The sequence below is a fragment of the Asterias rubens genome, chromosome 3 (genome assembly GCF_902459465.1).
Source record: "Asterias rubens chromosome 3, eAstRub1.3, whole genome shotgun sequence".
Classification (NCBI taxonomy): Eukaryota; Metazoa; Echinodermata; class Asteroidea; order Forcipulatida; family Asteriidae; genus Asterias; species Asterias rubens.
In genome coordinates, this window is record NC_047064.1 from 4,024,020 (window position 1) to 4,037,236 (window position 13,217).

Sequence of the window (13,217 nt, forward strand, 5' to 3'; positions counted from 1 at the left end):
CGTGAACTAGAAGTTAATACCTACATTTTATTTACCTCACAAAAGTGAAACAATCTTCACTTGTATAGTATAGGTTTTCTCGGTCAATTTTGGAACATGAGCAGCCAATTTAACCACCAAGCTATTTTATTTCGCGCAAAATCGAATGCTACTCATCAAAAGGGTCATTCAATTCGTTTGGATGTTGCGTCATTCGAATTAACAAAATAATCATTCAATTTAACAATTCATCAAAGCAGCATTCAAATTCGCAGACGCTTCTTGAGGCGTGTGTGTCACGAAAAAGAATGACGCCCCGCTAAATTGAACAGAGTGCTAAAGGAATTTGACTCGACCCAAACGAAATTGAATGGCCGAATTCTGAATTTGAAACGCAGTAACAACTGGAGAGGCAAATTAGCTTTAATTCGAACGCATGAAAATGAAATTGTCTGCTCATGTGCCGAATTTGACCGAGAAAACCTATATTTGAGGCATTGCGTGGTGAGGAGGTATCAATATATTATGTTTGTTTTGGGGTAACACCACATGTGTGTATCTACTTGCCAGGTAGGGTTTGTTCTTAGTGAACTGTCTTGCTTCTACTATCGTAGAGTAGATGTTTGGGAGTTCGGGAGACTTCTCAGTTCTGAAAATAACTGTCCTGCTTTTCTATGGTATAGAAAATAGGCTTGGACTACTATTAAGCTTATAGGATCGTACTAAATTGCCTTCCTTTTCCGCCCTTGCCTTCACCCGCTTCATTTTGATCATAAATGGTTTTACCCCCTTGCTCAGACACAATCTTTGATTTCCAAGTTATCTTGTGGTCCAGCTTGCAGCCTAATCTATCATATTATTGCTATTTTTTTTATTTGTATTGATTATAAAAGTTATGAAAAAAAGTAAACCATTTTTAAATTTTTCCTTTGTCTTTGTAAAAGCTTGAGTAAAACTATATATTATAATTTTTTTTTTTTTGGGGGGGGGCAGTTCAGTGTAGATGGGCCAATGATTCGGAACAATCCCCCTCCTGTAATTAGATCACGGCCTAATTTCATAGCGTTGCTTAGCGGCCAATTTTGTGCTTACTGTGCGATTTCCATTTCATACAGTGCTAACCGTAAGCACACGAAAAGGTATGCTAACCTTCCGGTGCTTACCGCACAAAAACAAGTGACGTCACAATGCAAATCCATTTTTCTGCTAACCTGTGAAATACGCTTGCATCTTATCAAATTTTTCTGGTACAGTAAGCACAAAAATTTGATTACCGTTAAGCAGCACTATGAAATTGGGCCTTGGTGATGTTGTCTCTGTTTTCGTAAAGCTCACCTCTATCTAAGGCCTTTTTCGAAACTACGGCTTCAGCTTTTAGTTGGCTCAGGCTAGCTTGGCCCAGTGGTTGTTTTGAAAACTGTGCCTACAATTGTTTACGCGCTCAGGGCTTCAGACGAGAGGACGGAGCCTGAAGCCAAATCCAAAGACGAAGCCGTGGTTTTGAAAAAGGCCTTTGTCTTTTTCTATTCCAGTCCTGATGAATAGTGCCTTTGGTAGGCTATCTTAAAGTTACGATTGAGTTTTTTGTTTGCATATGGTGTGATAATGATTACAACTTTGATTTTCTTTTTTGCAGGACTACCCAGGGTTATTGGAAAAGTAGCAATACAGTTTATTAATGGCGTTGAAGCATCCTTCACAGTTGATTTAACAAACAGGGATTCAGCTGCGTTTATACGGTTGGCAACTGATTGTTGTGCAGTAAGTTGACATTGAAAGTTTCTATGAAAATTAAAAAAAGAAGATCGCCAACAGAAGTCCGGCACTTAAAGACCCTGGACACTATTGGTAATTGTCAAAGACCAGTCTTCTCACTTGGTGTATCTCAACATATGCATAAAATAACAAACCTGTGAAAATATGAGCTCAATTGGTCGTCGAAGTTGCGAGGTAATAATGAAAAGAAAAAAACAATCTTGTCAAACGAAGTTGTGTGCTTTCAGATGCTTGATTTCGAGACCTCAAAATCTAATTCTGAGGTCTCAAAATAAAATTCGCGGAAAATTACTTATTTCTCGAAAACTACGTCACTTCAGAGAGAGCCAATTCTCACAATGTTTTATACTATAAACCTCTCCCCATTACTCATTACCAAGTAAGGTTTTATGCTAATAATTATTTTGAGTAATTACCAAGTGTCCACTGCCTTTAAATCCAGAGGTCAAAGGTTCAAATCCCGCTCTTGTAAATTTGTCTTTGTCCAGTGAGGTACAATTAGATGTTGTATTTTTCAAATGAAAATGTGTTGCATACAGTTTAGTTGGTTGCCTCCAGATGCATGAAAATGTGTTGCATACGGTTTAGTTGGTTGCCTCCAGACGCCTGAAAATGTGTTGCATACAGTTTAGTTGGTTGCCTCCAGATATCGAAAATGTGTTGCATACAGTTTAGTTGGTTGCCTCCAGATGCCTGACAAATAAATGCCTTGAGTAACATGGCCTTAAAGGGTCATTTTGTAGGACAAAAAACACAATGTCTACAGATTTACATTAAACTAACACAGTTTGAAGATAATTATGGTAGAAAGCTTCCCTGAAAATATTAGTTGCTGAGGTGACATAGTTTTTGAGAAAATGAGTAAAACATTGTCATGAAAATAATTTTTGTCTCAGTGATCATGAGACAAAACTTATTTTAGCATGTAAAAAACGTGTTTTCATGTATTACTCATTTCTCAAAAAATACAGCACCTCAGCAACTAATTTTTTAAGGTACGCTTTCTACTATCATTATCTTCAAACGGTGTAAGTTTAATGCAAATCTGTGGACATTGTGTTTTGTGTTACAAAAAGTACCCAAATCCTTTAAAGGAAAGGTATACAAACGGTAATCACTCTTAAAATTAATGGTACAACAGCTTTCGATAGTATAAAACATGTTGAGAGTCATTTCACTTTAAAGTCATATGATATTGGAAAAAGTATTTTAGTTGTGAAGCTGAGAAACGTTATTGTCAGCTAGCTTCTCACATTGTATTCCAACTACGGATTATTGTTACTGCACGGATATAGCCCCTCAAGATTGTTGTCGATATCTCAAAAATGCTATAAATATAATTATAACAATGAAACGGTTCCGAATACCAAAGTTATACTTGTCTTTAATGCTACATATATTTGTTTCTTCTTTCTTTGTCACAGAGCTTCTTGAGAGCTTCCATTGCCATCGCTTGTGACGTTACTTCATTTACCGAAGGATCCATTATTGTCGACTTTGTGCTTGGTTTCCCTGAAAGCGCAACAGACATAAACGAGACTGCGTTAGCACAAAGCATCATGGATGACGCCAATGCAACTGGAATTGGGCTAGACCCCAACGTTGAACTAAGAAGTATGCTATTTCTTACATGCTCTTCAGCCGTAGTAGAGCAGACATGATAATCTTTCAACTAGTCTGATTTTCCAATTTGTTTTCCCAGAAAAAAAAATCAGAAAAGAAAATTATTTAAAAAGTCTGTTTGAAAGCACTAGACACATTTGGTACTTGTCAAAGACTAGTATTCTCACTTGACGTATGTATAAAATGACAATTTTGTGTAAATTTGTACTTGGTCATCAAAGTTGCAAGAAAATAATGAAAGAAAAAATGCTTTGTTGCACAAATTATTGTGCTGTCATTATAGTGCTTCTTGAGTTGGGACGGAATAATAAATTTTATAGAAAACGTAAACTTAGTTCATCATAGACCACATCAAGCACTTATAGAGAAAATCATGACCATTAAAGATACTATGTCAGATTTGTTGCCAATTTGACCCCAAAAATTTGATTTAAAATTCAATAGGTTTTTGATGGGGGTCGAGAAAGTTACAAGCTTTCATTTGAGCCATTGCTCGAAAAAGTCCGCCAATGATTAGTAGCAGTGAAATATAGTGCTCAAAATAAGTTTTTGTCGGGGTCCCGACAATCTATCACGTGACCAATTCTTATGAGTTTTATAAGAAACGTTTTAAACTTTTGTCATGGTACCTGCCCATTTAAAGTAAAAATTGAACTTTTTTTCGTTAGAGCGGGTGATACTCTTTGAAATACCATTCGCTCATACAAATCTATTTTTTAAGGTTTGGGGCCAAAAATCTGACATAGCATCTTTAAGGCAAATTTAAACTGAATAAATAACTTATTTAAGACAATTGTGAAAAACTAAAAAAATTGTGAAATTAAACAATAAAATAAAATAAGTAGAGCTAGAGCTTCTTTTTTGATAATGGTTTCCATTTTTTCTCTCTTACTCGTTAATTCTTTATCCAGCTAACACGATGTTCTGTGAGAATACAACCTGTGAAAATGACGGAATTTGTTACATAAATGAATCGATGCTCCAGTGCAAGTAAGTCCACATTAAAATTGTTTTCAAAAGAAGTAAAATGAATTGTAACCGGTAAATATATTATAGCGCTGTATTTATGAGCGTCTCAACGCGCTTATTTTAACGACGGCAAACTACGACCATTTCTCCATTTAAACTCACTCAAGAATTGTTGTTAATAATGTAAAATATACCTTAACAGAAATTACCTGCAATATATCTTGGAAGTGTCTTGGCAGAACGGTCAAGAGCACTGAATTAAAACTGGTGTTTCTGATCAGCAGAGTGTGGGTTCGAATCCCCAGCCGTGACACTTGTGTCCTTAAGCAAGACACTTACCCATTGCTTCGATACCTTCGTGTGGATGGGACGTAAAGCAGTTGGTCCCATGTGTTGTGTATCACATGTAAAAGAACCCATTGCACTTTTTTGTCGAAAAGAGAAGGGGTTCGCCCCGGTGATGGCTGCTGGATGCGCCGTAGCACCATGTAAACCCTTATAAGGTGCTGAATAATAGAGTCTCATAATTCATCACTGCAAAAACCTATCTTTCTGAAAGTTTGTATATACTCAGCGCCTTGAGTACCTTGTCTGGTAGATACGTGCGCTATATAAGACTTTTGTGTTATTATTATTATTATTATTATTATTATAATTATTATTAACAAACTTGTGATTTTTTACTTACAGTTGTATCAACGGATACACAGGAAGTAGCTGTTCCATAAGCCCGAGTAAGTAGTTTGATACTGTACATTGTTCGTTAAACTTTATGCACAGATGCTGAATGATGGATTGTAATTAATACATCATTGGTGTTTCATGATATAAACAACTACAGTTATAAACAGTAGCCAACAATACTAACAAGTCAGAAGGGCAAAACTTAGGCAAAACAAAAAAAATACCAGTTAATCGTCCCCTCCCACATCCTTTTTTTTTTCTTCCTTCCTTTTTTTCTTTTCAAAAAGACACATTTTCTGTGTATTTTTCAATTAACTTACTAATCTTTTAAGAACTTGATCTACATAATGTAATTGGTGACTTTAAACTTAAGAATTGGTGGCCACGTTGAATTAAAATGCTTGGCAACCACGTTTGAAAGAAATAATAAATAAAAAGGTCCTCATCCTCCTCTTTTTGGAAACACGCGGACGATCAACTGTTTTTTTCTTTTTAAGCAAGCCATCGTTGAATTGACTCATACTAATAAGGAAAGTCATTTAACTATTTGATTGTTAATTTTGTATTTCTTGTTTCATATTTTTCAACCTATAGGGCAGATTGAAGTGTCGTTTACGATGACACAGGTGAACTTCACAGCTGAACTGGCAGAGGAATTATCAATTGAATTTTTATACTTGGAAGATTTTGTATGCAATGTAAGTATAGCGGATGCGTAAATCAGTTGTTTCTTTGTTTGATCCTCTGTTTGTTTGTCTGGTTTTGGGGTCTTTTTTTGGGGGGGGGGGGGCTCAAATAATGTTACTTATTTATTAAAAATCCAAATCCCTCTGAAGTATTTCACCGAGTTTGTTATTATTAGTATTTTTCTTTTCTGTTTCCACCTCTTTTAAAAAACAGTTTCTGCTGAGTGTAACCTCTGCAAGTGGATGTGATGTGATAAGTTTCAGTGATGGCTCCGTTATCGTAAACTCTGTCTTAAGCTATTCCACGGATGACACAACAAATTTGACAACAATCAAAAATGAGATTGAAGATGGTGCTCCCGCAGCAACAATTACTATCAGGATGAATTCACTCACTGTTGGAGGTAATTTCAACTTAAAAACATTGTACAGCAATGTGGAAGTGTCGTGGGCGAGCGGTTAAGAGCACCGAATTCAAACTCTGGTGTTTTTGATCAGCAGAGTGTGGGTTCGGATCCCCAGCCGTGTCACTTGTGTCATGAAGTAAGACACTTCACCATTGCTTCGTCCTTCGGATGGGACGTTAATCTGTTGGTCCCATGTGTTATGTAACGCATGTAAAAGAACCCAGTGCACTTATTCAAAAAGAGAAGGGTGTCCAGGCCGCTGTTCCTGGTCCGATCGGCAGCACATTGCACCACAGCATCTTGTAATACATTACATGGCGCTATCAGAATTAGATCTCATAGTTCAAACGTAGTCCCACATCTTGCAGGAAATACTGTATGTTACAGCGCCAGGAGCGTCACTGAGTGACGGACATGTGCGCTGTATAAGAAGCCCCAATCATTATTATTATTATTATTATCATGTAGGCCTAGGGCTCACAAAAGTCACAAACAGTGTTTTTGTTGTGCGGTCTCATCCATACTAAAATTAATTCAAACCAGAGAAAATAAGGGAATAAAAGGGTAGCGACGAGTTCTTACACGGCTGTTTTAAGTTGGCAGGGTCAAATTGCCGTGTGATAAAAGCCCGAGACGAAGACGAGGGCTTTTATCGCATGGCAACGAACCAGTCGCTCTTTTTTATTCCCATTCATAAATGCCCTTTTGTTAAAAAAAATACAATTACAGACAATTTGACAGTAGAAATTCGAGGTTAGAGATTGCAATGGATCAAAGATGGCAAAAGTCTGTAGTTTTTGCAATACTAAGGCAGCAATTAAATTCCATTCAATTCAGTTTTGTTCAATTTAATTAAATCTCACATTTATTTCCATATTTCACGAAAACAGTAAAAAGCCAATAATAATTATAATTAATATAAACAATAATTTATAATAAGTAACAATTAAGCATAAAATAAAGCTCTTTCAGGCCTACAAAACAAGAGAATTGAAATTGAAGTGCTTTTCTTTTTTCAAACTGTTCTTGTTTTGTTCACAGATGTAACAACACCAGCACCAACAACGGCAGCAGCACCAACAACGGCAGCACCACCAACAACGGCAGCACCAACAGATCCAGATCCAGCAGGCCTAACTACTGCTCAGATCGTCGGCATCGTCCTGGGGTCAGTTGCGCTTCTACTCATCATCATCATCATCATCGTTGTCGTGGTGATGAAATGCTCCAAGAAGAACAAGATCGGCTCAGAGCCGGACATGGAGTCGGCAAGGAATCAACGAGGAAGACCGTCATCAAGCGGAAGGCGTTCAAGGGAGGGAGAAGCAGATCGTATACCATTGCAGGAACAATAGAGGGCGCCAATTACTCCAGTGACCAAAACAAAAGAACTGACAACTCGGTGGGTAACTCCATAACGAGGCTATATAGAACTTCGTGTCCAAGTGGGTTAACTTGAAACTGCTTCGATTGCGTTTTTTATTTTGTGTTCAATCCTATTCATCCCCTCTTGGGTGTTGAACTAAATTTTGTCACAAAATTTTGTCATCACTTTTTAAGGCACTGGACACTTACTCAAAATAATTGTTAACATAAAAAATTACTTGGTAACAAGCAATGGAGAGCTGTTGATGGTAAACAGCATTGTGAGAAACAGTTCCCTCTGAAGTATTGTAGTTTTTGAGGAAGAAGTAATTTCTCAATCAAAAATTAATATCAAATGACTTCAGGTCAGAAGCCTTTTATTGGGCCACTGGAAGCCGCACACGAATTTGCGCCACAATGGTGTTTTCATTTCATTGTTCTTTTGCAACTTTGATAACCAACTTGAGTCGACATTTTCCAATTTATTTTTTAATTTTGTATGCATATATGTTTGGATATACCAAATGGAGAGAAAATTAGTCTCTGATATTTACCAGTAGTGTCCAGTACCTTTAAACTGTAGTAATGTAAATTAATTCCATTGGTTCTCAGGTTCCAAACTGTAAGAGTATCTATAACTGTAAGAGTATCTATAAATATAAATATGAATAGTAAACTTGCGAGTACAACCATGAGTTAAGTCTATTTTGAAGGAGTGGTGGCTCTGAAAAGAGCCGGTTTGGTCTTGACATTTCGAACAGTATAACTCTGCTCGTCTTCAGGAGAATGCTGGACTACTGGTGGTGGTGGAGCTTATGTATGGCTGGGAGGGATGCACTTTTGGGCGGGAGTATCAACGCTGTTCTTGTCCGCCGGTGAAGGGCGTGTGAGTTGGTTGCTGGCTAGATGTGTGTGCGTTTGAGTAAGTTAGTGTTGTGGTGAGCTGCTGCAGAAGTGTGGGCTTGAGAAGTTCACATCTAACTGCAAATGGCAAGTTCAAACAATGCAGGCCTATAAAGGCGTATGTTACAAAGGTTTGCGTTTTAAAAAGAATCCTGAAATGTCACTTTCCATACAGAGTGACCATAACAATAACTCATAATTCTACAATTTAAAAAACAACTCATAACTGATCATAGATTGCTTTTGATCAGCTCAATTTAGTTGATTTGTATATTTTTTTTATTTGTGAGATCTGGAATAAGGCAACCATAAATTTTCACTGCCTTTTTTTTAATTGAAGGTTCCCAAAGGTCTTTCAAGCTTATTACGTGAATTGTTTTCATAAATCTATTGTAAAAGTCGTCACTTACGCATTTTGTATATAATTATTTTAGACATTGTTCTACATCTACAATAGTTTAGAGTTTTGAAATCCAAACGTTGGGATTGTTTAAAGTGACAACCTAATTTTCAAAGCAGAATGGTTCTCCAGATCCGAAAATAAAATGTCATATGTTCTTGTTTGGTGTGTGATTTCCACAGTGTGTGAACAATTCTACAGAAGAACGGGTTTCTGTAATGAAATTCAGGTTTGACTTGAATGTGTTGAATATTTTGTACAAAATGTTTTGGTAAAGTAAGTTATAGCAGTTGCATTAATTTTTTATTTGAAAAGGTGGGTAGATTTTATTGTGTATATGAAGTTTAAATATTTAATTTCATTGCGTGTTTGGATATCGTTGTTATTACCATGAAAATGTTTGTCTTCTTAATATTATGTTGCATGGACTAATACAACTCAATAATTGTTGAGGTTGAGGTTGGAAAACTATGGAAAGCTATAATTATATAGTTATATGCCAACAATGTTACCTGTAATTCCCTGATTCCGTAAGCGCCGATTCTGTGCTTACGGTAAGCAGAGCCATGAAATTGGGCCCAGGTCTTTGACAATTACCAAACGTGTACCTTCCCTGTAAACATGTTTAAATGAATATGCTTTTCGTTTTGACACATGTTGGCATGGTTTGTAGGATTCAAACACACACAACAATCTAAACATTTCGGATCTAAAGGATTCGGGTACTTTTTTTAGAAATGTCCACAGATTTACATTAAACTTACAGGGTTTGAAGATAATGATAGTGGAAAGCTTCCCTTCAAATATCACTAAGTGAGGTTGTGTAGTTTTTCAGACTTCAGGCCTCCTGAAGCCTTTTATTAGGTATATGAAAGCACACAAAAATGTGTGCATGCGAACACAAAGTGGGTACAAAACTTATTTTTTAGACATGTGTTAAATTTACCCTTTTGTGTACAATGTGCTACAGCCTCGCACCTGACGACCTACATACGCATTTACGTTTCTTTTATCGACACAGTATTGCTATACGTTTTCTGTCAGTACACTTTTTCCCCTCACCAATCCATTATTGGGTTGTGTATGCCATGCATGCCGACACAGTTTCATACAGCCCCATTATCTTGTAAGGCCTACTCCCTGTGATGGATTGTACCAGTGTACAGCATGACCCTTTTTTCAAAGTCGCTTGCTTGTATTGTTCTTTTGAAAGCTGCATTTTGGCACGTCGACCATAACAACCATGTGTTGCTCACTGTGTTATTCGTTGCACTTTAAAAAAAAAAAAAAAGGTACCTGGGGTTTACCCCGAACGACAGGCTGATTTCACCACGTCTGCTTCCGTCTGCCATGACTAGGAGTTTAAAGACTTCACTAAAAAAAAAACAGAAATTATAATGTAAAACAATTGTTTTGAGCTTCCCCACGCGTGCATTTTCAACAATATGATATTCTACTTTCGCGCCATTTTTGGTAGCAAGCTACATATTATGTTGTCCTTAAACTTGTCTCTGATACTCGTGTAAAGTTATCATGTTAATAATAATACAGGACTTTGAATGACATTCTCGTAGTTTTCAAACCAATAGTAATAACCAAGACCATATAAAGTTAAAGGCAGTGGACACTATTGGTAATTACATGTACTCAAAATATTTATTAGCATAAAACCTTTCTTGGTGACGAGTAATGGGGAGAGGTTGATGGTATAAAACATTGTGAGAGACGGCTCCGTCTGAAGTGCCATAGTTTTCGAGAAAGAAGTAATTTTCCACGAATTTGATTTCGATACCTCAGATTTAGAACTTGATGTCTCGAAATCAACCATCTAAACACACACAACTTCGTGTGACATGGGTGTTTTTTTTCTTTCATTATTATCTCGCAAGTTCGATGACCGATTGAGCTCAAATTGTCACAGGTTTGTTATTTTATGCATATGTTGAGATACACCAACTCTGAAAGCTAGTCTTTGACAATTACCAATAGTGTCAACTGCCTTTAAAGGAACACGTTGCCTTGGATCGGACGAGTAGAATATAATGATCCACATAAGTATCACTCGAAATTGCACGGTTTTCCTTTTACGTCGTGAACTAGAGCGGTCGGACATTTATGGGAGTAAAAAAATTTGATTCCCATAAATGGCCGACGGTGTTAGTCGACAAGGTAAAAAGAAAACCACGAAATTTCGAGGCATATTTGTGTAGAATTCTACTTTTACAACATCTTTCTACCCATATGCATTTTATAACAAACAGTTTCAGAACGCTTTTCGAAGACCAACTCGACCGATCCATCCAAGGCAACGTTTTCCTTTTATTTCAAAAAAGTCATCAACAATAATTATGTGTTCGATGGTGCAGATCAACGAAGGACCAAATACAGGTACAGTGGTTTGACTGCATACAAATGATGCACTTTGAAATATTGCCTTGTTACCAATTTCATGTTTCCATGGGCATGTCATAACACCGCAGTCTCTCAACAAATCATTTGAGCCAAGGAGAGGGTTTTCTTGTGCTATCAAACAGTAATTATTGTTGTCATAATTAAACCCAACATGCAGTTTGTTTCAAAGCGTTCATTGTACTTTACATAGGCCTAATCAAAGCCATTGTATACTTTCGGAACAGAAACAAAAAATAAAAGTTCACAGATTTACAAATAACTTACAGGGTTTACGGCAGGTAATGGTGAAAGACTTCTCTTGAAATATTATTCCATGAAATTTTTTACTTTTTAAGAAAACATTAAAACAATTATCAATTCTCGTTATCGAGAATTACGGATTAATTTTAAACACATGTCATGACACGGCGAAACGTGCGGAAACAAGGGAGGGTTTTCCCGTTATTTTCTCCCGACTCCGATGACCGATTGAGCCTAAATTTTCACAGGTTTGTTATTTTATATATAAGTTGTGATACACGAAGTGTGGGCCTTGGACAATACTGTGTCTGAAAAGGAAAAAAAAACACCTAAAACGAAAAAACAACAACACACCACACTGCAACAACTCGGGAGTTAAATTTAAAATTAAGAAAATAACAAAGATTTTCAACAAAGGGTGTTAAAATAACATAAATTTCTGCCAACAAAAATAAATTACTTCGGTGTCCATATTATATGCGACAACACACACGGTGTCAGTCTTAATACCCTAATTTTGCAGTGCAACACCCCTGTGTAAAAATAATAAATTAGTGTCAAATCTGCCTCCTTACTATTAATTGTCTCTGCTATATTACAAAAGCTATTGTTATGTATGCACTCTGTAATGCTGTGTTACGTTGGAAATAAATGTAAACTGAATTGAAAGAGTCTTGTGTAGGTTCTTGTGTAAAAAAACATTCAAGTATAAAACCTATTATTCAAGAGTTAAAAGGGGTCATTCGTTTTCAGCACTTGGGCATTCACTCGACAAATAAGATCATTCAAATCCAACTGGTCACTAAGCTCATTCAATTTCGTCCAAGCCAGTCACCAAGGCTGGTCAACCGTTTAATTTCATCAATGAGCAAACTTGTTTCAAATGATTGCATTTAAATCCGTGTCTGGCGTCAAAATGAGACCTGGCCCTCCTAACGAGTAGAAGACTGCGTAGCAGCACAGGAACCAGGGAGTCAATCTTCAAATATTAAACGTGCGGGTACAACCATGTATAATATCTCTTTGGCTCTGAAAAGGGCCGGTCTGGTCTCGACGTTTCGAACAGTATACTCTGCTCGTCTTCAGGAGAATGCTGGACTACTGGTGGTGGTGGAGCTTAAGTGGAGAGGTGATCTCCTACAAGAAGTGGCCCAACAGAATGTGGAAGACCAGAACTCACCCATGAAAACAAATGCGTGAGATACAACTAACTGTATTTTAATACCTTTAATGGGTTTGGGTACTTTTTGTAGGACACAAAACACAGATTTACATTAAACATACACACGTTATAAGAATAATTTTCGTAGACGAAAAATTTTAGCATGTGAAAACGTATTAACCAGTTACTGTAAAAACCATAACTGGTAAATTCGTTGTACATGCTAAAACTGAGACGAAAATAATGTTCGTGACATTGTTTACTCATTTTCAAAAACTACAGCACCTCAGCAAGTATAGCATTTTAAGGGAAGTTTTCTACTATCATTATCTTCAAAGGGTGTAAGTGTATTGTAAATATGTGGACTTGTGTTACAAAAATTACCAAGACCCCTTAAGACATATCACCTTACCTCATCACCTGATCTTAAACTCAATCTTATTTTCAGTATCCACTTTTTCTGTTTTGACTTTATATTCGGGCTTTTTTCTTTTCTAACTACTTTTGTTGGCTTCTTACAAATTGTATTCTTAATAATAATGAGAACTTATAAAGCGCACAAATCCATCAAAGTGCTCATGGCGCTAAATACAAAGAATAATATTTACTAT

The 13,217-nt window shown here is 36.6% G+C and overlaps 1 protein-coding gene across 1 annotated transcript in view; it reads left to right on the top strand.

Annotated features, from left to right (window-relative positions):
• The window catches only part of LOC117287983 (fibrillin-1-like), a 33,829-nt gene extending 26,350 nt beyond the window's left edge, over positions 1–7,479 (top strand). The window contains exons 24-30 of the mRNA XM_033768648.1: positions 1,616–1,740; positions 3,180–3,369; positions 4,290–4,368; positions 5,038–5,081; positions 5,626–5,729; positions 5,932–6,121; positions 7,166–7,479. Of these exons, the coding sequence (XP_033624539.1) occupies positions 1,616–1,740; positions 3,180–3,369; positions 4,290–4,368; positions 5,038–5,081; positions 5,626–5,729; positions 5,932–6,121; positions 7,166–7,479 (1,046 nt within the window). The remainder of the gene's footprint in view (positions 1–1,615; positions 1,741–3,179; positions 3,370–4,289; positions 4,369–5,037; positions 5,082–5,625; positions 5,730–5,931; positions 6,122–7,165) is intronic.
• Positions 7,480–13,217: the final 5,738 nt, after the last annotated feature.